General features: G+C 37.2%; 1 protein-coding gene across 2 annotated transcripts in view; it reads left to right on the forward strand.

Annotated features, from left to right (window-relative positions):
- Positions 1 to 26,162, forward strand: part of Hivep1 (HIVEP zinc finger 1) — a 121,562-nt gene that overhangs the window by 62,870 nt on the left and 32,530 nt on the right. For both annotated transcript variants that reach the window (XM_042678537.1, XM_042678538.1), the window contains one exon: positions 15,262 to 15,315. In XM_042678537.1, coding sequence (XP_042534471.1) covers positions 15,262 to 15,315 — 54 coding nt within the window. The remainder of the gene's footprint in view (positions 1 to 15,261; positions 15,316 to 26,162) is intronic.

Raw genomic sequence — 26,162 nt, forward strand, 5'->3', positions numbered from 1 at the left:
CCAAAGTCCAGAGCACCCTGGTGCTTAGCAGCTCAGGGTAAGGATGCTCTGTCTTCATATTCCTTTCCTTCCCACCACCGTTACTGTGGTGCTTTTGCTTCCCTTCTTCAAGAATGAGAAGAAGAAACCAATGTTGTCAGACTCTGATGATTATGTCTAGCTCACACCAATCAAAGTATTTTGTTGTGATTTTTACAAAACTGTGTTAGAAACATGTATTGCAAAGCTTGTGGGTTTTCACCGTCCTTACACAAGTTGATGAAGTTTAAATACCTAAGTATTTTTTAGACATTGAGGTTTGGGCTAGAAAATTATTTTGTAGTTTAGAACTACCATTGGTCATAATTATTTAGATTTATCTTGTAATATAATAGGAGTACATTGGCTTTGCACATTAGCAGTATAATTCAATTGGACACCCTTCAGCCCTGGAGTACACATTGAACTTTTTAATCCACTGACAGCAACTGCAGCCTCGATAAAGTAGGGGGATGCTGCCACCCCACCTGATAAATCATCCCTTTCTAGAGCCCACTGATAAGACTGTTTTCTTAGTTTACTCAATTTTGGATGCTGACCTGATAATACTTCTCATTTAGAGAACATTACTTCTCAGGTCCAGCTGCATGTTGGAATCACCCAGGGAACTTCTGAAAGTACTGATTTAATTAGTACAAGGTATAGCCCCAGTATCAAGATTTTTATAGGACTCTGACATTACATGACTCAACTGTGCAGCATGTGTGGGTTCTGCTGTTTTAGGGGCTTCTTAAAAGGTTGTGAGGGCAGGAGCTGGGCTAGCAGTGCTATGAGTCAACCTGGGCTGAGGGCTTGAGCAGCTGTCTAGAAAAAAAAAGAGTGTTTTGACTGGGCCTAACCTTTGTGACCTCAGAAATGGTGTAAAGTTTGGAGAAGACTTGGAGAAGTTGCTTTGATTTTTTTTTTTTTAAGTAGGAAGTGTGTCCTTATTGTGAAAGTTGCTGTTTGTTGTAGCGTCATACAGGAGTAAAAAGATATTAAAGTTTCTTGCCACACATGTTTGTAATCCCAGTACTTTGGAGGCTGAGATGGGAGGAATACACATTCAAGACCAGCCTGAGGGACATCATGAGACCTGTCTCAAACACAAATGACAACAGAAACAAAATAAGTTTCCATTACAATTAAAAATGCAGTTTCAGCATGGTATAGCCGCCACGGTTCTTAGCTGTACTGATCAAATCTGGTATGTGAAGCCAGATAATTGCACTTTATTATTAAGGACCTAGAAATTTTAGAGCTTTAGGTGGTTCAGTGTAACAGTTTCTTTGTTTATTTCTGTGTATCCTATTATATTCCTGGTCAGTTTTGATATCCAGATAGTCTTTGTAAAGAGGAAACATTGTATTTAAGTTGATTCACTTTATTTATTTATTTATTTATTTATTGTTGGTCATGGGGCTTGAACTCTGGGCCTGAGTGCTGTCCCTCAGCTCTTCAGCTCAAGGCAAGTGCTCTACCACTTGAGCTACGGTGCCACGTCCAGTTTTCTGGTGGTTTATTGGAGATAAGAGTTTCTCGGACTTTCCTGCCCAGGCTGGCTTTGAACCGAGATCCTCAGATCTCAGCCTCCTGCGTAGCTAGAATTACAGGCGTGAACCACCGGCGCCCAGCTGGATTCACCATTTTAAAAGCATAATGGAGTTTATTTTACTTTTCTCTTTGAACTATTTCATGTTTTTCTTCAATGGCATGGTGGAAACATGCTTGGCGAGAAGTATGGAGGAATATGTGTTCCAAAGGAAGGGCAGCAAGAAGTAGCATTTTATGTTTTAAACTCTAGTATATTTTGTTCTTAGTGTTTTCTCTGTTTCTTGACTCCTCATCAGATATGGATAGGCATGTTTCATGTCTAGTTACCTCTGTCTCTACCCATCCTGTCTCTAGCTACTCTGATTATTTTGATTTTTAAAATGAGCACACATTAATAATATAAGGGGACTTCATATCTGTATACAGTACACTTAGAGCAATTCATCACTTCTTTCATACTCTTCTGCCCTGTCTCCTTTGTTTAGTGTGTTTCATTATGCTCTGTGTGTGTGTGTGTGTGTGTGTGTGTGTGTGTGTGTGTGTGTGTGTGTGTGTGTGTGTGTGTGTGTGTGTGTGTGTGTGTGTGTTTGGACTTATTTCAGTCCTCCTTGCCCCTCAATATCCTTTTCTTTTCCTTTCTTCCTTCTGCTGTTCCTCTTTTACATTCATCTGTCATCTTCCTCTTAGATCTACATTGTCCAAATGAGTGAATGAGTCCAAATGAGTTGTTCAGCTTTTCTAAGTTGACTTATTGTGTTCAACATGATTATCTCCACTTCCATTTTTCTGCCAATGACTTCATTTAACTTTTTCTTTCCTTCTTTCCTTCCTCCCCTCTCTTCCCCTCCCCTCCCCTCCTTTCCCCTCCTCCCCTTCCTTTTTGGTATGTCATGGGGCTTGGACTCTGGGCCTGGGTGCTGTCCCTCAGCTCTTCAGCTCAAGGCCAGCACTCTACCATTTGAGCCACAGTGCCACTTCGGTTTTCTAGTGGCTTTTTCTGGAGACAAGAGTCTCATGGACTTTCCTGCCCAGGCTGGCTTTGAACCACGATCCTTAGATCTCAGCCTTCTTAGATCTCAGCCTCCTAAGTAGCTAGGATTATATGCGTGAGCCACCAGCGCCCAGCTCACTTAACTTTTCTTGAAAGCTGAGTAATATTCTGTGGTACACATGAATCATACCTCTTTATCCATTCATTAGTTATTGGACTCTGCAGCTGATCCCACAGTTTGGCTTTTATGAACAAAGTTGCAATAAATGTGAGTATGCAGGTGTCTCTCCTATTGATTGGTTTAGACTACTTCAGATATATGGCAAAGAGTTGTATGACAGGATTATAAAATAGGTCCACCTTTAATTTGTAGAATCTCCATAATGATTTCCATAACAGGTATATAGTACTAGTTTAAACTTACATTTTAGTATCTAAGGGTTCATTTTTCCCTGTCTCCTTACCAACATTTATCATTTGTTTCCTTGGTGATTGCCATTCTGACAGGGGTGAGACAGAGTAGTTTTGATTTTCATTTCCTTATGCCCAAGGATGTTGAACATTTCATGTATCTGTTAGCTATTTGTATTTCTTCTTCTGAGAACTGTTTATTCAATTCATCTAACCCACTTATTAATCTGATTTTTTTGGTTCTTTCACTGTTATTTTTTTGAGCTCTTTGTATATTCTTGGTATTAATCCTTTGTCTATTAAATACCTAGCAAGATTTTTCTACCATTCTGTGGTCATCTCTTGTTTCTGGTAATTGCTCCTTTTGATGTACAGAAAAAGAAACATCACCAGATGTAGTCCTATTTATCAATTTTTGCTCTTATTTCTTTGCAACTGCAGTCTTATTCAGAAAATAATTACCTATGTCTCTCTTTTCCAGGATTTTCCAGTGTTTTCCCATAGTAGTTTCCAAGATCTTTTATCCATGTGGAATTGAGTTTTGTTCAGTGAGAGAGATAGAGGTCTAATTTGAGGTTCCTGCATATAGGTGACACTATTTATTATTAAAGAGGTTGTTGTTCCTCTTATAATATATATATATATATATATATATATATATATATATATATATATATATATATATATATTGGCTGTGATTGTATGGGTTTATTTCTAGGTTTTCTTGTCAGTTCTATTGGTCTTCATGGCTGTTTTGTGTCAGTGCCATGCTGTTTTTGTTGCTGTTAGAAGTCTGATATTGTGACCTGTCTAGTGTTGCTTTATTTTTACTATCCATGGTCTTTTATGCTTTCATATGAGTTTTTTTTTTTATTTTTTTTATTTTTTATTTTTGCTTATGTGGTGCTGAGGAATCGAACCCAGGGCCTCTGGCATGCAAGGCAAGCGCTCTACCACTGAGCCAACTTCCCAGCCCCTCATATGAGTTTTATGATTGATGTTTCTATTTATGTAATGAACGGCATTGGGATTTTGATGGTAACTACATTGAATCTTTAAATGCCTTTAATAGTATAGCCATTTTCATGATACTAATTCTTCCGATCTATGAATATGGGAGGCCTTTCCATCTGTTTTTGTTTTCTTCACTTTCTTTCTTCAGGGCTTAAAGTTTTCATGTTAGGCATTTTTTAGCCCTTTAGCTGTTTATACCTGGAATATTTTGGATACCAATGATACTGTTTCCCCAACTTTTTTTCAGCCTATTTATTGTTTGTATATACAAAAGCTACTTATTTCTGTATGTTGTTTTTATGTCCTACTATTTACTGAAAGCTTTTATCAGCTCTAGGAGTTTTGGTAGCAGCATTGGGGGTCTTTTAAGTACAGGATCATATCATCTACAAATAAGGATAATTTGATTTCTTTACCTATTTGAATGCTTTGTATTTCTCTTATTGCTCTGGCTAAGAAAGTATTATATTGATAGAGTGGACACCCTGGTCTTTTTTCTGTTTTATCATTAAATATGATGTCTATTATACATTTGTGATACATAGCTTCAAAGTTCAAGGACATTCTTTCTATTCAGATTTTTTTTTTAATGTTGCAGAGGACTGAACTTGCATTTGCTAGGCAAGTACTTTCCCACTGAGCTAAATCTCTAATCTCTCTTCAGAGCTTTAATCAGGGCTTTTATTTTCAGGATGTTGAATTTTGTTAAAGTCCTTTTCTACATTGAGACAATCATGTGATTTTTTTTGTCCTTGATTCTGTTTATCCATATTATGTTTCTTGATTTATATATGTTGAAATGTACTTGTATCCTTGGAATGAGACAAAAGTATGGTTCAAAGGTATGGATAATCTTAGTAATGTGTTCTTGAATTTAGCTTGTATTTTACCGAGCCTATTTTAGTCTATGTTCATTTAAAGGGTTGCTTTATAATTTTATTTGTGTTTTTTCTCTGTCGGTGGTTTAGACTGGGGAAAGGTGGGCATTATAGAATGAAGCTGGTAGCAGTCCTTTCCTTTCTATCTCATAGAAAAGTTTGAGGACTATTGCCCTTCTTCTTTAACGGTCTGGTAAAAACGACAGTAAATCTATTTGGATTCTGGACTTTTCTTGATTGGGAGACTATATTACAACTTCAGTCTTACTGCTTGTTAGTGAGATCATTATATTGTTTAAGTGGTTTATAACCTTTTGGTTCAATTTTCTTTCCTTTTTTGTCAGTTGTGGGGCCTGAACTCCAAGCCTGGGTGCTGTCCCTGAGCTCTTCCGATTGAGCCATCGCACCACTTCTGGCTTTTTCTGTTTATGTGGTGCTGAGCAATCAAACCCCGGGCCTCATGCACGCAAGGCAAGCATTCTGTCACTGGGCACCCTTCCCAGCCCATTGGTTCAATTTTCTTAGGTCAAATGAATCTAGAAATTTATCCATATCTAAATTTCTAAGCTTGTTAGAATAATATAGATTTTCAAAGTATTCTGCCATGATCTTCTGTATTTCTTTGGTATTTATCCCTGATTTTATTGACTAGGGGGTCTCTTCCCTCCATCTTCTGGTCAGTTTGTATAATTGTTTATCTTTTCAGAGAACTAACTCTTTCATTGGTTCTTTTTATTAAAAATCTCCATTTAATCATGTAACTGTAAACCTCTGTATAGTATCTTTACAATAAAAAATTTAAAAAAATTCCATTTAATTAATTTTATTCCCAATCTTTATTATTTCTTTCTTCCCACTAATTTGACTTATTCTTTTTTGTCTACAAGGTCAAGGTGTACATCATTAAGCTATTTAGTTGACATCTCTTTTTTTTTTTGTAAACGTAGATGCTCACAGCTATAAACTTTCCTCTTAGCACAGCCTTCATTGTAGTTCTGAATTTTGTTAGGTTTTATTTTTATTTTCAATAGATTCTATGAACTGGTGGACTTCCTTCCTTCCTTCCTTCCTTCCTTCCTTCCTTCCTTCCTTCCTTCCTTCCTTCCTTCCTTCCTTCCTTCCTTCCTTCCTTCCTTCCTTCCTTCCTTCCTTCTTTCCTTCCTTCCTTTCTTTCTTTTTGTCAGTCATGGGGGCTGAACTTTGGGCCTGGACGTTGTCCCTCAGCTCTTCAGCTTAAGGTTAGTGCCCTACCACTTGAGCCACAGTGCCACTTCCGTGTTTTTGGGGGTGGGGGAGGGGGCTTGTTTTTTTTTTTTTTTTTTGCTTATTTGGTGCTGAGGAATCAAACTGAGGGCCTCATGCATGGGAGGCAAGCACTCTACCACTGAGCCAACTTCCCAGCCCCTCCCTTATTTCTGTAATAACTTGCTTTCACATGCTCTAGGAAGTACCCTCTGTAGCCTCTTTAGTTGCTCAATCCATAGAGACCACTGTTGTTCCATAAACCTGCAACATATGTTGATTTGATATTGGAACTCTTCTGTTGACAAAATCCAGTCTGATTCTCCTGATTTTTTTTTCCTAGTCAATTCTTTTAAAACAAAAACAAAAACCTATAAAATTTCTGTACTTGTTCCTTAAATGTTAGGCTATCTCTGCACTGGGCACCTGTGGCTCCTGCCTGTAACACTAGTTACTTAGGAGGAGATCTGAGGATCACAGTTCAAAGCCAGCCCAGACAGGAATATCTGTGAGACTTTATCTCAAATTAACTACCAGAATAGCCAGATGTGGAGCTGTGGCTCCAGTGGTAGAGCATTAGCCTTGAGCAAAAACGTTCAGGACAGTTCTCAGCCTCTTGAGTTCAAGCCTCATTACAGACACCAGAAGAAAAAAAGAAAACGTTAGGGCTGTCTCCCACCCAGCCAATGATTTGTAGCTGGAATATATGTGAATCATCAAAACCACTGGTTAAAGCTTTGGAAATTTACCTGGAATGCCCATCTTGTAGTATCTGATTCAGTAGGTCTTCTAGAACCATGTGAGATAATGGTTCTATAATAGCCTATTAGTTTATGTAACCATTTATTATATCTATACAAATATTCATTATATCCCAAGTACAATCCATTATTTAGTGTTCTTTTTATCACCAAACACTTGGTAAATAGCATTTGTTCCTCTGCTTTCATAGTTCCAGAATTGGTTTCTATAGGATGAATTTTTCTTTTAAAGATCTTGTGGTCAAATTATAGAAAAATGAGATTGTTTCTTTCTTCATCTCTGGCATGGTTTGAATTGCCAGTTATGTAAGGAACTGGCCTTCTAGCCAGACCTACAATCTGTAGGGTTTTTTGTTTGTTTGTTTGTTGGTCATGGGACTTGAACTCAGCTTGGGCGCTATCCATCAGCTCTTCAGCTCAAGGCAAGCGCTCTACCGCTTACGCCACCCACGTTGCCACTTCCGGTTTTCTAGTAGATTATTGGAGGTAAGAGTCTCACAGACTTTCCTGCCTTCCTGCTGGGGCTGGCTTTGAACCATGATCCTCAGATCTCAGCCTCCTGAGTAGCTAGGATTACAGGTATGAGTCATGGGTGCCGGCTATCTCTAGGTTTAAAATCCAAAATCCTTTGAGTTCTTAACAGACTCTTTCCTGATTCTTTGAATTTCTCTGACCTGAATTTTTCCCACCCAGGGTTACAGTCACACACTTACCACAGTGAAAGTTTGCTGGTAGGCATCTCCATGATCCAGCATCTTTCATCTTTGGTATACCTGAGGCTGTCACACAGAGGCTAATCTATATATTCTGAATTGAATGATCCATATGTTACAGGGTAAATCTTTATCAGATATATTTCAGGGAGTATTTGCATTTACATTGCAGGTTGGATATTCCTATTCCAAAATCCAAAATGCTAAATTTGAAAACTTTTCAACATTTCATACCATGAAACAGTTTGGATTTTTGGATTAACCTTATTGGGTTCTCATGTTTTAGAAAGAGGGTCCTGAAGCTTTCCATGTGATCTAAAATTTGAATTTTAGGATCTGTAGCTACTGTTCTCCTAAAAATAATTTAGCATGTTGGTAGCATCTATTTCCTGTTTAATTTAAATATATTAAGATACTGATCACTATAAATAATTTAGTAGGTAGGGTAAAAAATATTAGTGTACTATTCTCAGGCATCGTTTTATTTTGGCCTTCTGCTCTATGGGCCCTTAGGCATGTGTGTGTTTGTGTGTGTATGTGTATGTCTGTATGTCTGTCTCTGCACATAGTAAATTTTTATCTTTATGGAACAATATACTTAGAATAATGCTTTTTTGTTTTTGGTCAGTTGTGGGGCTTGAACTCAGGGCCTGTGTACTATTGCTGAGGGTTTTTTTGCCCAAGTCTTCCTGCTCAGTCTGGCTTCAAACTGTGATCCTCAGATCTCAGCTTCCTCAGTAGCTAGGATGATAGTCGTGAGCCACCAGTGTCCAGCTAATGCTTTCTTTTCGTTTTGTTTCATTTCATTTTTTTTTATATAACATGAAAAACCTTAAGCCTATTTCATGAAGAAGTCTTTGGAAAATATTTTTCAGTGTCAAATGATACTGTATTGTATGAAAGTATTTAATTCTTCAACCAGTCTCCTAGTGTTTTACAGGTACAATTTCCCCATGTCATTGTTAACATAGGTGCTACAATAAATACTGCAGCAGCATCTCCTATGTTAGTCTACTGAGAGTGAAGGGTCTAGCAATCTAAGCCTCTGTGCCCTCTATGGAATAAGATACAATGTGATGAGGAAAGCAAGCTAACAGATGCACTGTGGAGCATCAGCAAGGCACACTGCTCTGAACAAGAGAAAGGGGGCTGGGGAGTGACCAGGGTAGGCTCCCTGAAGCTATGGGCAGGAAGGTCATCATGGGTATTGGTTTTTGTTTTTGTTTCAGGGTACTTATTCACAAGGCTTGGTTACTATAATGAAGAATATCTTGCCTTAATCGGTATTAGGGGTTTTGTTTTTAGATGTGATTTAATCAAGTATAGTTTGGATGTTGTTTTATTATCTTTCTCCCCTCTTCTGTCTTACTATTACAAAGTCTATTGCAGGTTGAACATCCCTAATCCAAATACCCCAAATCATAAAGACTCCAAAATCTGAATCTTTCTAAGCACAGCTATGATCTTGCAGTTGTAAAAATCCACATTTGATCTGATGGAATAGGTCTTAGACAGCTCAGGTGTACTAAAATTACTGTTAAAGATGACTTTCAGGCTGTGTGCAAAGTATGTGTGAAGTATCAACAAAGATTGTATTCAGACTTGGGTGAGATTTTTAAGATATGCTATTACATTTATGCAAAATCTGAAAATATCTGAAATGCAAAACTAATAGTTTTAGGCATTTTTAGCGTAAGAGATGTTCAACTTGTAACTTGCTTCTGAATATTGAAATAAGCTTTCATTCTTACTTAAGGCACTACTGGGGTATGATTTTTTTTGTGAATATGTAAATTCACTTCCTAATATAGATTGTTAAATACATACACAGCACCTGTCTGTAGTGTTAGTTTTCTGCCCCTTTGGTCAGATTTTGGTACCAACTAACAATGAAGTAATTTAGAACACCTTCTGTGTTTACTGTTCAGCAGTTCAGAAAATGCTTTATTATTTAAAACTTGAAAGATTCTGATAGTAAAACTAGGCCTAGAACCTTATAAAGGCCTATTGTGGGTAACTCTATGCAGTTTCCTACATATAATTCATGATAATTATCCTGTTCAGGATGCCCTCTTTGGGGATCAATTTAAGTAATTGTGTGTTTTTCTAGAAGTTTTACTCATTCATTACAGTTTTCAGATGTTCTAACCCAGAATTGAGCTTTTGGCTTTTTTCCTTCATTTTAGATCTGAACTATTACTAGTCTATACTTTTCAACATTTTCCTAAGGTGTCACTTGTAAAGACATGGGTAGTCTCAGGGGTAGTAGAAGTATAGAACTTGCTGGTTCAAATTGGGTGCTTGTAACGGTAGGTTTACTTGGGTGATTTAGTAGACTGGGAATAATCTCCATAAAGAAGAAGATTAATAAATGCTTGCTAGCACTGGATCTCTTTTTAGACTATGCCATTGTCATATTTGGTGTCACTGAAATAGCCCTGGCAGATAGAAGTGAGAGTAAGGAGGGTGCACTGTCATATAATGTGGGGGAAGTGGGTGTTAGGCTTTATTTAATAGTAAAAATAGTACTCACATATGGTGATGGTTTTCTCAATCAGATGGCATCTCTTTCAGAAAACAAAGATGCCTTTTACAGTTTATTAGGCTCTACTTGGTAACGTTTTATTAATCTGTGTGTAGAGTGAAGTGATGCACATGGGTACCAGATCCAAGGCTGTAGTGTCTAGCAGCGCAGTGAGAGAAGATACCCTGGCAGAAATGTGGACAGACATAAATCTTCTGTAAACCAAACTTTTCATTTGTTTCAGAATATGTGGTTTTTGTGAAATTGTTAACCCAGATCATATGGAGGGGAGTGTATTTTCAGAATCTTAAGTTTTCTTGCCCTTTGTTCATTCCCTGCCCCATTAAGACAGGTCTTCTGTGGAGGGATGTTATTGCCCTGTTACCTTCAGGGCAAGATGTATGCAAAGGGTGTGTCCAAAGTTGCTCCTCATGTCATGATCTTCAAGTGACAGGTTCACAGTCCTGCAGTGGGCCTTGAAATTAGTATTGTTGGTAAGGGACATTGATTTTCCTTTTTAATAGAGGAAGATACAAAGTAGTATAGGTTGGTTTGTTTCTGAGCTGATTAACACACTTACTACTTATATTTGCGTGTATGGCGTGGAATGTGAATATGTGTTTCTAGCCCAGTATTACAGTGGAAAAAAATCTCAGTCCATATTTCCTTAAATATCAGTACATTGTTTTGTATTCACCCATTAAGAGCATATGAAATTGGTCACTTTCTCTGAAATTTTGGAGACTGTTTTAAAAACATATCGTATTTACCAGAATTATAAAACACAGGTTAACTATAAACAGAACTTGAATAGAAGCAAATGCTTTTATAATGGCTATGATAAGCTCGCTAATTGGTGGTTGTGTTCACCTATTGAACTGGAGCATCAGGTAAAAGCATTTGAATAGATGCTTATTACACACAAATGCAAAAGGTGTTCCAAACTAGTTGTCACATTTATATACTGTCATAATCAAGACCAGGGTAATATAGCTGAAAAATTTTAAAACAGAGACTTCCATTTTGTTTTCAAATGGAAACCAAGGCTATTTTCTGCATTAAAAAAAAATTGTGAAAATACGTTACCAGAGGGGTTACAATTACAAGGTAATGAATACATTTCTTATCACGCATTGTTGCCTCTTCCTTTGTTTCCCCTTCCCATCCCTTCCCATCTTCCCTCACAACCCCATCCCTCCCCCCTTTCTCCCCCCCCCCAAAGTTGTAAAGTTCATTTTTTGACATAATGTCTTATACATCTCATTGTTGCAATGGGTCCACCTGTATCCCTATTTAAACAATTTGTTTTTTCCCTTCCCCTCCACAAATTATACCAACATCAAATACAGTGAAAACAGGGGTTATACTGTGGGGGACATACAAAGCAACAAAGAAATCATCTTATAAATATGTTAGAAACAATTGCAAGACAGAAAAAAAAAACATTTGAATCCTTATCATGGGGTTCATTTCATCTAACATCAACTTATCTGACCATTTCTGCTTGTCTCAGACATATGCTAGTTATTGCAAATAAGGGAAACCATGGGACCTAGGTTTCTTTGGGCCTGGCTTACTTCACTTAATATAATTTTTTCCAAGTCTTTCCATTTCCTAACAGATGGAGCAATGTCATTCTTTCTATTGGAGGCATAGAATTCCATTTCTTGATCCATTCATCTACTGAGGGGCATCTGGGTTGGTTCCATATCTTAGCTATGGTAAATAATGCTTCAGTAAACATAGTCGAACTGGTAGCTTTAGTATGGTCTTGTTTGTGCTCATTTGGGTAAATGCCCAAAAGTGGGATTGCTGGGTCATAGGGGAGCTCTATGTGGAGTCTTTTGAGGAACCTCCACACTGCTTTCCAAATTGGTTGAACAAGTTTACACTCCCACCAACAATGCAGTAAGGTTCCCTTCTGTCCACATCCCCTCCAGCATCTGTTGTTATTAGAGTTCTTGATTATAGCCATTCTAACTGGGGTGAGGTGGTATCTCAATGTTGTTTTGATTTGCATTTCTTTTATGGCTAGGGAGGATGAACATTTCTTCATGTGTCTATTGGCCATCCTTCTTTCCTCTTCAGAGAAGTTTCTCTTTAAGTCTTTAGCCCACTTATTTATTGAGCAGTTGTTTCTTTGAGGATTTGTTGTTGGGGGATTTAATTTTTTGAGTTCCAGGTATATTTTAGATATGAGACCCTTGTCCGTTGTATGGCTAGTGAAGATCTTCTCCCAATCCGTGGGCTTTCTATTGATCTTTCGAGCTTTGTCCTTTGCCATGCAGAAGCTCTGCAATTTCATGCAATCGCATTTGTCCAACCTTTCTTTGATTAGTTGTGTTTCTGGGTCTCTATTAAAATTTCGGCCTGTGCCAAGGAGACCTAGGGTTTCTCCTATTCCATCCTGTAATGTTTTCAGAGTGTCTGATTTGACTTCTGCATTTTAATATATTTTTATTATTTATTGTAAAGGTTATATACAGAGGGGTTACTGTTATATGTCAGATAAAGAGGACATTTTTTTTTGAACAATGTCACGCCTTCCCTGACTCCCTCCCCATTTTTCTCTCCTGTCTCCACCCACAGTTATGTAGTTCATCTTCAACATTGTATCTAGTATCACTGCTGCATTTTTTCACCCTTTATACCATCATTTCTGTGCCCTCCCTCCTACCTTCTAAAGACAGGTAAAGGAACAAATTGGAACAAAGGAGACAAAAGGAAAAGAAAAGAAAAACAGCAACAAAGAATAAAAACTTCTTGTTTCCATTTTCTGGAGTTCATTTTGATAAATATTATTTTAGCACCTAGCTATTGGCCATTAGTTTTTTGCTATAATGGCTATAGAATATGACCAACGTTAGCATAATGATAATTGATTCCCTAGATATTTGTTAAATCCTGAGCTTTTGTTGCTTTGAACTATAAGTGATCCTATTAAAATAGACCTGCCTTTATTATAAATAGCAAATTAGGTGTGCATAAAACACACCTTAAACTACTGTAAATATATATTGTATGCATATTTATTATTTATGATTAAGTTCAGATGGACTGTTAGAAATAACAGTGGTTGGTAATAAAACTACTTCTCAAGGACTATATATTTAAATTATATTATTTGTTTATTTACAGTTTGAATGTCTACAGTGTACTTAAGTGTATTTTATTTGTTAAGAAGTAGCCCATTACTTGCATTCATGTAGTTTCCATTCATGCCTTAGCTCTTTCTTTCATTGAAATAAAGGTCCTGCTGAATACTGGGGTCATTTCTGCAGTTTTTGCACTGATTTCTAATTTTATGTATTTTTAACTGGTACATAAAATTATATGTTTACTGGCCAACATGATGTTTAAGTAAATGTATACATTCTGTAAAGTTTAAATCAGGATAAAACAATCTACTCTTAACAGTTATAGTTTCTTGATGGTAAAAGTTCAGATCACTTTTTGATTCCTTTCTTATTGGTGCTTTGAATGGAACCCTGGGGCCCTGTGTACGCTAAGCACACTATACCATCCTTTTATGTTCCCAGCCCCCAGCTTCTGCATGTCACGTGAGTTTGAAAGGCCCATGATGGGGTTTATTGAGAGTAGGATGCTTTTTTGGAACTTGAACCTTCCCTGACCAGGGGCAGTAAAGTTTAATACTATACTGGGGACAGTATCTGGGACTACATGGAGATAATTGGAAGGCAGAGACTGATAGTGTACATTACTGATGAAACATCTAAACAATGCTTTCATTGGATATCTGACATATAATGTTATCTAAAATGTTATATGCACCAAATGTTATTTGTTCACTTCTGTACCAAGTAGTACCCTGTGGATTTTCTACTTTCCATCATTATAATAAATGCTCAATGCGTTTTATTAAAGTTGAAATTGGTTACTGTTGTCATCACACACCTGTGTAATATATATCAATAAAATTATATATATCATAAATATATCTGTGTGTATTATGTACATATACACACTCAAAAAATTCAACTTGATTGCTACCAAAATAGAACATGGGCATATTTACAAGATCCAATTGTGCCTAAAGCCACAGATTGAATAACAGCCTTCCTGCCACACTCTTTCAAGACATCTCACCCAACTCTGGTTTTACTTCTGGGATACACCATTTCTTCACAGCTATGTGCAGCTGAAGCTGTTCTGCATTCAGTTTGATATATTGTCTGCTGATGCCATGATCTGCACTATCACTTCAAAGGTGCTCTGTGCTGTTACCAAAGGACAGACCTTATTTTCTTCATGCTACTCTGCAGCTCATCATTTCCTGTATTTTTCCATCTATTTCTGTCTTCTACGGTTGCCTCACATCTTAGTATTTGTTCATTAGTTTCTGTTACTCTAATGATATGCCTCTGATGGGTTTCTTCTTGAAGGAAGGAAGTTTATTTAATCCATAGTTTTTGAGGCCAACAGTCCAATATTACAGTGCTGGCTCTGGTGAGAGTCCTCAGGCTGTGTTACCACGTTGTAGATGACACCAGGGTGGAGTCATGTGAATGAGCGCAATCATGTGGCAAGACCAGAAGCCTGCAAAGCTGATAAGTAGCCAGTTGAACTCAAGTCCCATAAGAATAATCTTAATCTCTTCTGGGGATAGTGTCCCTCGAAATGACCTAAGGATTCCATTCGTTTACCCCTTTCCTAGCTTTTGCTAGCTTCCGGGACCTGGCTTATTTTAGTTGAACCTCATGGGACACCCTTCAACCAACCATATCTAAACCATAGCACCTTCTATGAACTTGTGTGGTCTTGTTGCTAATCTAGTAAGCATTTATTATATTTCTAAAAAATTCTCTTTTGAGTATTTCACTTGTAAGAAAAATAGTACTTTTAGATATTCTTCTTAGACAACAGAACATTTATAGCTGTAGTTGTGAATTTAAAGTATAAGTATTTGCATTATGAAAACAGTTCACATTGGTCCATGTGGCTAAGAAGTTGTTAAAATTATCAATTTAAAGGGGAATCCTTGTTTGAACTATTTACACATATTTGTTTCATGAATGTGTTCATTCAGTGAGCGTTTACTATTTTATATCTGTCACTACTTATAAAGGAGTTGTGTTACTACATTCTTTATTTGTAATGACTGGTTGATTTATAATTTTTTCTCCTTTTTCCTCAGACAAAATTGAAGAAGCACAAAAAGAACTTAATGGTGCAGAAGCTTCTAAAAAAGGTAAATTAAAATCAACTCCAATATAGATTGTATTCTTGTTAGAGGTGACCATATCAATAGCTCATAATTGTGGGCTAACATAATCAATGTAAACATATCACAAAATTAGAAATTGGTAATTCCTGATTACTTTGGACTAAATGGTACCCACAATCTTATGGACTTTGCTTTATGAAATATTTTAGCTGTGAAGCATACTGATATGCTTACATGCTGCTAGTAGGAGTGGGAAAGCCATAGCAGCTCTGGGAAGTCCTATCCAATGATCTTCCCTGTAGCAGTCCAGTATGGTACAGGTGTTGCTTCACACATGTGTGCCCTGCGATGGTCACAGTGTTTTCTGTAATGAACAAAGCCTGCAACAATCAGAACAATACCAAGCAGTGAGAATTGTCAAATAAATTTTAGTAAATCTGTGTTTGGGGATATTATGCAATTTTAATAAAAATAGTCATTATTTCAGTTGGTGGTGATGACTGATTGTTAAATAATAAAATGAAAGGGGGGGAGGAAGGATGGAAAGGGATGGGAAGGGAAAACAAAGGAGGAAGCTACAATGCTTGATAAGAAATGTACTCATTATCTTGCCCATGTAATTGTAACCCCTCTGTACAGTATTTTCACAATAAAAAAAAGGAAAAAAATAATAAAATGAACTTACAATGTAACATGTAAAATATCATCCTGTTGTCTTCATTAAGACAAATGAAGTCAAGTACATACCTCTATATGTGTGTGTGCCTACATGTTCATCTGCGTGCATGGGACTGCGCAGAGCTTGAGAGGATTTAATTGCCTTTGCATTTACAAGATTGGAAGCAAGGTAGTGTGTTGCTTTGTATTGACTCATTAATTTCACAATGATATATTTTGTAAAAACTTAAAATGTAATAGGCAAATTTGGATGCAGATCAGCATGGAGAAGGCAGGTAGTGGAGAGGAGATGGTAGGCTGTCTGTTAATAAGTCAAATTATTTCTCTTCTAGCTTAGTGAAGAAGAAAAGTGCTCATTTATTTTTCATGATCTATTATTTATTTTTCCTTGTTACGTCTTCTATTTGTAGTGAACATTTAATGATAATTTAGTTAAACAAACCTCCAATAAAGAAGCTTTTTCAAAATTTGTTTTTCTATACTGGTTACTATGTTTAGGGATAATAAAATCTTGCTTATCCCAGTTCTCTCTCATTGGATGGACTCCCAAGATTGCTTGGAGTTGGTGTTCCTATCTGTGCAGTGATGCACAGCAGAGAGCCTTGAAGTGTCTTCAACCTCTCTCCCTATCAGATCTGAGCCTTCAGGAACATTGCTTCAGAACAGCCATGCTAGAGAAGGTGGAGATGTCAGCATGACGTCCCGTGGTGAAGCCGCCTGAGCATTCTCTCCCCACTTGTCCACACTGCCGTGGCCTTGACGCTTGGAGACGCTGGGGCTGGAGAGCCCTTGCTTTTTACACTTCCATTGTCACAGCTCTTTTCACATCTTGTAAGGGTTTAGAGCCGCTTCGAGTAGCAGAATAAATGTAGCTCGTCTCTCTTCTTTCTTTCTTACTCCAATGGCAGAAAGTTTTCACAAAAGTGAACAGAATGCCTGATAGGAAGGAGGAAATGGAACAAAGGTTCTAGAGAAAGACCTTGGGTAATGAGCTTCAACATAATTGAGTGGGCTCCAGTTGGCAGGCTGCATGAGCTCAGACCGAGGGTGAATACCAAGTGGGCATTGTTCTGAGCCTGTCACTGCAGAGAATTAGTATTTGGCTTTCGTTTTTAACACAGAAGCTCTGGGCAAGTTAAAAATAAAACAGTTTTTCTTCCAGGTAAATGTAAGGAATAATATCAATTCCTCTTTCTCAACACAAGGAAAAAAGTCTTTGAATAAAAGAAGTATTGAGGTTTCTGAAATCTTTTCTTAACCAAGTGACCTATTTTTCTTAAAGGAAACTCATTTCATCTATTTAAGAATGAATGTATAAGGAAAATGCAGGATCATTTGTTGTTTTTGGAGCATGATTTACAGCTCATGTTTTCTATTTCTTGCATTCTTTGGGGATATGCTTTACCATGAAAGTTTGGGTGAATTTGTTTGCATTTTAGGCTTAATGCTGCAAATGATTATAAGGCTTTGTCTCCATTGGAGATTTTATGATCCTTAAGTTAGTAGAGACTCTTTCTCCCCATTTCCTTTTTATAGTTATTAGTACAAGTAACTACTTTATTCTCAAAACTATCTACCAGATCAATAAGCTCTTAAAAAGGTGAAACACTTCTTCATTGATAGATTAAAAGAGATACTTCCCCTGTTTGTTAATATTAGAGAGATAAATCTGCTAGTATAATATACTAACATAGAAATTGACTTTGCCAATCATACAAAATATGATAAAGAAGTGTACTAGATTAAATTAATGCACCGATTTTAACCCTTTCCTCTGCTTGTGAATGAAAATCAGTCAATTTTAATTGGATTTATTTTTATTTTAATCACTTCAGTGTTAAACTTAAGCATGCATGTTCACACAATTCTCCAAAGTTCTATTGTGTTCTCTCTTACAGTGCTGTCTACTTATTCTTAACATTTTCTGTACTTGACACCATTTTTTAAATTATTGATCAAGATTTAACTGTTAGTGATTGTCATAGACATGGTAACAGAATATGAATAAAATAAACTAGACAGAAATAAATAGATCAATTGAGAGATATACAGGTGTTTGAGTAAGCGTCATTTTTCTTTGACATTTATAATGTTTGACACTTAAATTAATACATATAACATATTTAATTATAAAGCATAACAATAATGTAATCTTGGATGCCAACATCCAGTTCAAATGCGAAGACATTGCCAGTGCTATTCTACCCAGCAAATGATTGTTTTAGTTTCTTTGCAACATCTCCTCAGAATAAGTGTTAACTGTCCTCAATGCATTTAAAGCTAATTATGTTGCATAATAACTATGCCTGAACAAGGTGAGTTTTTTATTGTTTGTTTTGTGTCTGGATTTTTTCCCCAGCTACAATCACTTTTAAAGTATGAACATAATATTTTATCCATTCCAACAAGTCATTTGTTTTACCATACCCAATTTAAACAGCTATGACTAGTCTTCAGTCTCCCCCCCCCAATATAAATTGCTTATTTTTTATTAAGTAATTGTGCAAAGGGGTCTCAATTCTGTGTCTAATAGAAAATGGAAAGATGTCATATGTAGTCTTCCCTAGAGATTCCCACTCAGCCTTCCTCCTGAGAGTCTTCCTGTCATCAAAACTACTTCTTTTCAAGAAATCTAATAATAACAGATGCTGGAGAGGGTGTGGCCAAAAGGGAACCCTACTGCACTGTTGGTGGGAATGTAAACTTTTTCAACCACTCTAGAAAGCAGTATGGAGTTTGCTCAGAAGACTACACATAAAGCTTTCCTATGACCCAGCAATCCCACTTCTGGGCATTTACCCCAGTGATCACAAACAAGGCCATACTAAAGCTACCAGCAAAACTATGTTATTCATTGGGAAGTTTTTAGTGTGTGAATTCTCCTTTTCTCTACTTCATTATATTAACTTGCCATATATAAAGAGGTTTATTTAATGTGATATATTGTTGCATAGTATAAACACAATGTGTAATATAATCTATAGCTGTACAGTAATGAAAATCTGCAAGTTATTAGAGGACTTTTTCTAATATTTGTAGTTTTTAGTTTCTAGTTTTTAGAATCAGTCTTCTTAAACTTTGTAGACTATTGTTTAGGATTAGGGTGGGTACACTGACCAACTTCACAGTTTTTAGGTTTCCTTTCCATAAAGAAATAGTTTTGAGGGCTGGGAAGGTGGCTCAGTGGTAGAGCGCTTGCCTTGCATGCATGAGGCCCTTGGTTCGATTCCTCAGCACCCCATAAGCAGAAAAAAGCCGGAAGTGGCACTGTAGCTCAAGTGGTAGAGCACTAGTCTTGAGCTGAAGTGCTGAGGGGCAGCGCCCATACCAGAGTTTAGTGACTGACAAAAAAAATAGTTTTGATGATCATATTTTCCTCAGTATGTTATCAGTTTCCCCATATAGACTATCTGTATATATTTCTGGGTTTGTTTCTTCAAATTGTATTCATTTATTAATTTTTTTTTTTTTGGTCGGTCGTGAGGCTTGAACTCTGGGCCTGGGCGCTGTCCCTCAGCTCTTCAGCTCAAGGCGAGCGCTGTACCACTTGAGCTACAACGCCACTTCCGGTTTTTCTGGTGGTTTATTGGAGATAGGAGTCTCACGGTCTCTCCTGCCTGGGCTGGCTTTGAACCGCGATCCTCAGATCTCAGCCTCCTGAGTAGCTAGGATTACAGGCGTGAGCCACCAGCGCCCGGCTTCATTTATTAATTTTTATTCATCTCATTGAGGTTCCTTACCTCTGGTACTAGGATATAGCTCCAGGTCTGTACATCATTGAGCTTTATTTCTTTGTAAAAATTGCTTCCTAGCGCTTGTTGGCAAATAAAACTGAAATATAATTTTGTGGATTGATCTTTTATCTAACCATCCAGCTGAATTCTTACATGCTCTGATCATTTGTCCACTGGCAATTACTTGTCATACCAGTTGGATTAATTAAAGCTTTGTTTCTTGCTTTTGAAATCAGAGCTTCTTTTATTTTGATTGTCTAACTTGGCTCTAATAAAATAAGCCATCAGAAAACACTAATGTTGGCATTTTTGCCTTGTGCTTGATTTTAAAGGAAATGCTTCTAATATTCACTATTAAAATGTGCGCTGAATTTTTTGTGGGAAGAGGTCAGTGTATTTTTTAACTGCTTACTGGGATTGTCTCAAATTTTTATTTGTTGATATAAAGAAAATCTATGGGAGCAGGTGCTGTTGGATCACACCTATGATCTTAATCTTCACTGCTCAGGAGACTGAGATCTGAGATCTAGGTTTGAAACCAGCCTAGGTAGACAAATCCAAGAAACTCTTACCTTTAATCAACCAAAGATTAGAAATAGAAATGTGGTTCAAATGGTTGAATACCACCCTTAACTGAAAAAGCCAAGGAAGAGGGCCCTGAATTTAGACAGACAGAAGGAAAGAATCAATGAATAAAAGGAGGAAAGGAAGGGAGGGAAGCAGGGACAAAAGAAGGGAGAAAGGGAAAGAAAAAAGAAAATATTTTTTTAAATCCATAGTTTTTATTCTTTCACTTTAATGTTTAAACTGACTTGGGATGAATTGATAATACTAATTTGTTCATTATGTTTAGCTTTGATTTGATTTTTTAAATATTAAAGAGTTGAATGTTCACACTCAGACACACTGGTCTATAATTTCATTTTTATTTTTTAATAATTTCCCCTGACAATTTAAAGTCACATTAATTTAGTAAAATAACTTGGGGACCGTATTTTCTGCTTGGCATGGTGATATTTGGGGTTGGAGGTTACTCTTAAAGCATGTTCTGATTTTTAGGAGGAGGTAGAGGGTATTTAGTGATATGTATACACATCACACCTCACTGCTTTCTCTTTTTTGTTTTGGCAGAAATTTGTATGTTTTACCCTCCTTTTATTTTTTAATGTTTTATTGTTATTGTAAGGAGATGTACAGAGAGGTTACAGTTACATAAATCAGTCAAAGAGTACATTTCTTTTTGACATTGTCACTACTTCCAATGCTTTCTCCCAGTTTTTCCCTCCATTCTCTCCCTCCACCCCCAACAAGTTGTATAGTTTTATTTTCAGCAGAGTATCTAATGAGTATTAACTTCTGCATTGATTCTACTCTTTTCTTTTAACTGTGCCAATTTCTCATATTTTTAATATGCTCCTATATGCTTTATAGTTTTATCAACTTTTGTTTTTATTGTATTTTTAGCATCTGGTTTCTTTTGGGATTATTTTGTTATTCAAAGTTTTAAATGAAAAAATGGACTCATTTTAAATCTTTGTTGTTTTCTATTGGAACCACTAAAGCTCTTAATTTTTTATCAGAGTATTGTTTTAGTTATAATACAATTTTATCTTTGCTTTTGAATCTGTAACTTCACAGGTTACTTTCCTTTTTGAAAATTTATATCCATTGTGTATCTCTTCACTTCTGAGTGCTGTCCATTTTGTCTTGAAAATCTACCTCTGAGTTTGGCATCCTTTGTCTCCTGTTACTCCCTTGGTCTCCTGCGACTCCCATTTGTGTTGTCTCTTCTGACTTATCCTTTAGTTCACGACCATTTTTTGATGGTTCTAATTTGAATTTAGATTGGTTCAGTGAGTCCTGAGTGTTATTGTAATTTTCTTTTTTCATTACTGAGGTTTTTACTCAAGAACTCCCACTCTCCTCATGTTCCACCACTTGAGCTGTCTCTAGCCTGGCCTTTTCTGGTTGTAGTAGAGTCTCATGGACTTTTCTGGCTGGGCTACCTTGAACCACTATCTTCTAGAACTCGGCCTCTTGAGTAGTAGGATTTCAGGTGTGAACCACTGGTGCCTGGTTATGTATTTTTTTTTAATTCTGTAATTCACATTTGGTTCTTCATATTATATTTCTTTTTATACTTGCAGTTCTCTTGGTATTTTTAGAACTCTTGTCTTAGAGTAAAATCAGCACATTAATTTTAAAGTCTTCGCATATTCCAACATATTGGACCTCTTTAAATATGGTTATGATATTCTGTGTGTTAAATTTCTTTCTCAGATGACTGGTTATCTTTGGATGTTTGTTGTACATTTTATTTCAGAAGACGACAGAGAGTTTTGAAGCCTAAATTTAAACCTTCACTCTGAGAAGATTTTCCTTTGCCTCTGCCGGTCTTTTAGAACTAACAAGCTAAGATCATCTTAATCAAGTTTGTGACTCGTGACTTTTCAAGTCCCATATAATTGCCTTGCCATTCACGCCAAGCTTGGTCTACCCACACAGTTCTCCCTTATCGCCAGGATGAAGCCTGTTGTGAGGCCAGGTGCAGACATACCGGGTTTCATGTGAACTTCATGTTCCCCATGCCCTGGGCTCTGCCATTTGCTCCCCTACTTCCTTTAGTTGTCAGCCTGCTCTGACCTGCTATCTATCACCTCTATGCTCAGGAAAACCTTCCCTGGACAACAAGGAGCCCACAGGTTTTTCTCACCTTTTTGGACTTTTTGCCCAATTACTTTTCACTAACTTTTCAATGCTTCAATACCTACAAACTGATACTATTTATATTTTGTTAGCTAATCTGTTGTCCTCTGAGGAAGTCTGAGTTAATTATTTAATTCTCCATTACCAAATCTCTCTTATAAAAGTCATTTTCTTCCTTCCTTTCTTTTCTGAGCTAAGGTCTTGCTGTGTAGCCCAGGTGGCTCTGAACTCCCAGTTTTCTTAACTCAGCCTCATGAGTACTCTACCCCTAGCTTATGAAAGTTCTTTATATATTACTTTTTGTGTTTGGGTACATTCCTCAGTTTGTATTTACGTGTGTGTGTGTGTGTGTGTGTGTGTGTGTGTGTGTATGCTAGTTCTTGGACTTGGGCTGTCTCCCTGAGCTGTTTTGCTCAAGGCTTTTATACAGCTCTACTTGTCTTTTTTTTTTTTTCTTAACAGTTAATTGGAGATGTGAATATCACAGTTTCTGCCTGGGCTGACTTTGAATTATGATCCTCAGATCTCAGCTTCCTGAGTAGTTATATTTATTTTTTCACAAATTCACACACACACATATACATTCACACTCACATGTGTTCATATAGCATATCTTTTGTTTGCTTGTTTTACTTTGAGAGTATTTCCAGTCTAAGCAGAATGAGCTAAGTGCTGATCCAGTTTTATAGTTCTTGATTATGTTGTATCTTTTAACTCTGTTGCTCCATGAGATGCACTTATGATATGCTTTTTAAAAAATCATGTATGAAACCTGAATCACATATTCAAATAAACTGAGATCCTTTCTCCTACATTTTGAGATGTTGAAATTTTTCATATACTAAGTCATTATTAGGTTTAGTTTTAACTGTTGCTCTATTTGAGAAAATACTGGTTTAGGCATTTAGTATATTTTCATGAAGTTGTCTTAAGTATTTTTTAGACTTTTATTGACTTTGAATGCTTATTCTCCCAAATGAAAATTTTGAGTAATGTCAAAATTCTAAAAAAGCAAAATTGTCACTGGTTGAAATTTTGTAAAATGGGGAAACTTGAAAAGAATTTAGTTGACATCTTCAAAGTTCTTTCCAGGAGCTTGGTGTGATTCTTCATTTTGTAAGCCTTTATTTTTAAATATACTAAAAATATTTTCATTTTTCATGTTTTTAATCTTTTGTGCTGACATTATTACTAGGAATTTTTGTTTCAATTTCTGTGATAAATGTGTTTTCATTGTACTTTTTAATTATTTTGCTGTAATGGAAAAGATGTGTTGGAGCTCTTGTTAGGTGTTAGATTTTCAGTTATTTCTTTCGATCTCTCTAGGAGGCCACCATGGGAAACCAATGCTGGTTCCTTTTGCCATCGTTTGCGCCTCATTTTGTAAAACTCTTTAACCACCTGATGGCTTAGAGAAATGATGTTAAACAGCAGTGATTTCTGCAAGCGTCGTCTTGTCCCAGATGTCAGAGGTTTTACTAGTGTATGGAGTATTAAATGAAACAGTTTTCTACTCGCTAATTTTGTTTTGATTTTTCTAATTTTCTTTGTGACTTCCTTTTTGAACTTTGGCTATTTAGAATTTCATGATACTTGGGGATTTTCAAGATGCCTTCTTCTATGTATTACTGCTTTAACCTTGTGGTCAGAGGACATACTTAATTTGTTCTCTCTGCTGAGCAGCATACTTGGCCTCATAGCTGCTGGTATTAGTTTCTATGGTGTGTATTTTGCTATTTCACATTTATTTTATTTAAAATGCTAGGAACTGAGCCTAAGGCCTACTCTACCACTGAGCCCCACCCCTACCCAGACATGACAATTTAAACCAACACTTCTTTCTGTTTTGTTCTGTGGGTTAGAATCCTGGTGTCTCACTGAACTATGATCAAGTTACAAGAGAGCTTCATGTCTCTCTGCAGGCTCTAAAGAAGAACTTGTTTCCTTGTTTCCTCATTTAGGTCAATGGCAGAACTACATTCTCTGGTTCTAGTTCCTCCTGTCCTTGTTAACCGTGAGTTTAGGACCACTCTCAGTTTCCAGAGGCTTTGAATTGCAGCTACTTTTCCCCACTTTAATTTTCATTTTTGTTTGTTGGTTGGTTGACTAGCTGAATTGATTGCTGCTGGGGATTGAACGCATGTGTCAGTTCTGTACACTCTATGACAAAATACCTGAGATGGAGGATGTAAAAGCAAATTTAATCTCCTCTCCATTTCAGAGGTTTGAGTCCATGGTAGAATGGCTCCCTTGCTGTTGCCTGCGGTGAGCCAGAACATCATGGACTGGGGCATGGGAGCCCATGGCAGAAGAGGGTGCCCACAGCACAGCCCCCAGAAAGCAAAGAGTGAGAGCACATGGGTACCCCCCAGAGGGCCAAGGACAAGCTATGTGCCTTCTAATGTATGGCCCCAGTGGTCTACTTCCTCCAACTAGGTCTCACCTTCCAGACTTTCCATCACCTCACAATAATGCCATCAAATTATGAACCATCAGTAGGTTCTTATCCTTGATACTTATAGTCTAATCACTTCCCAAAGCCTCATTTCACCTCTCCACATTGCTGCCTTGGGGACTATGCCTTCAATATAGAGATTTCAAGGGACGTTCCATACCAACCCTGTAACACGTCCTGTGTCATTGAGTCACACCGCCCCCCCCCCCCCACCCCCCCCCCCCGCCACTCCCAGACTCCTACCATCTTTAAAGCCAGCGATGGTGAGTTGAGTTTCTCCCTTCCAATCTCTCTCCTACTCTTCTATTTTTTGGTGTCTGTAACTTCAACCAGATTCTCCACTTTTTTTTGGCGGGGGGGGGGGGGGGGGGTCCGGTTGTGGAGCCTAAACTCTGGGCCTGGGCGCTGTCCCTCAGCTCTTCAGCTCAAGGCTAGTGCTCTACCACTTGAGCCACAGCACCACTTCCGGCTTTTTTCTTTTTACTTCTGTGGTGCTGAGGAATCGAACCCAGGGCCTCATGCATGCAAGGTAAGCGCTCTACCACTGAGCCACCTTCCCAGCCCCAGATTCTTCACTTTTAAGGGACTCTGATAAAATGGGATGGTCTTCTCATCCACCTTATCACAATCTGCAAAGTGCCCTATTCCAGGAAAGAGACCTGCTCAGAAGGGCACCATGTTGCCTTCTATACTGCCTCTCATACCATTCAGCTTTACATTGTGGTATCTTTGAAATATTGAATTCTTTTTAGAACTCTTTAAGTGATAAAATATTTTTAAATCTTTTTAGAATTTTCTTCTATTGTTGCCCTTTTCAGAGTTCATGGGTATGTGTAGATCCAAATTAAAGTTATCACATTGCAGTACAGGTCTACTTTGATGAATATTTTCAGTATTTTTTTCTGAAAAAGATTTGTTTTTATTTATTTCATTTTTACAGGGGGAGTCCTAGTAATTGACTTTTAATTTCTGACTTTGAAGGCTAAATTATTTCTTAATGTGTAATTCTGGGTTGATAGGGCCCTCCTCTCTTCGGTAGAGTAAAATGGAATAGGGGAGAGAGTTTCCTCTCTCTATTGTAGGGTACAAATGGAATATAGGGAGGTGGGGTAGAATTGTTAACCCTATACCTTTGCCATGTTAAGATCTTTTAATTATAGGTCAGCAAAGGTGGGATAAATTGAATGTGGCTCCTTTTTTTGCCTAACTGCTTAATTGCAGTTTCTTCTGTTTTGTATTCAAGGCCAAGAGGTACCTGCTTTTGTAATATATTTCCAACTATATCTCCTATTCCACTA

Source organism: Dipodomys spectabilis, unplaced genomic scaffold (genome assembly GCF_019054845.1).
Source record: "Dipodomys spectabilis isolate Male_0828 unplaced genomic scaffold, ASM1905484v1 ptg000045l, whole genome shotgun sequence".
Taxonomy (NCBI): Eukaryota; Metazoa; Chordata; class Mammalia; order Rodentia; family Heteromyidae; genus Dipodomys; species Dipodomys spectabilis.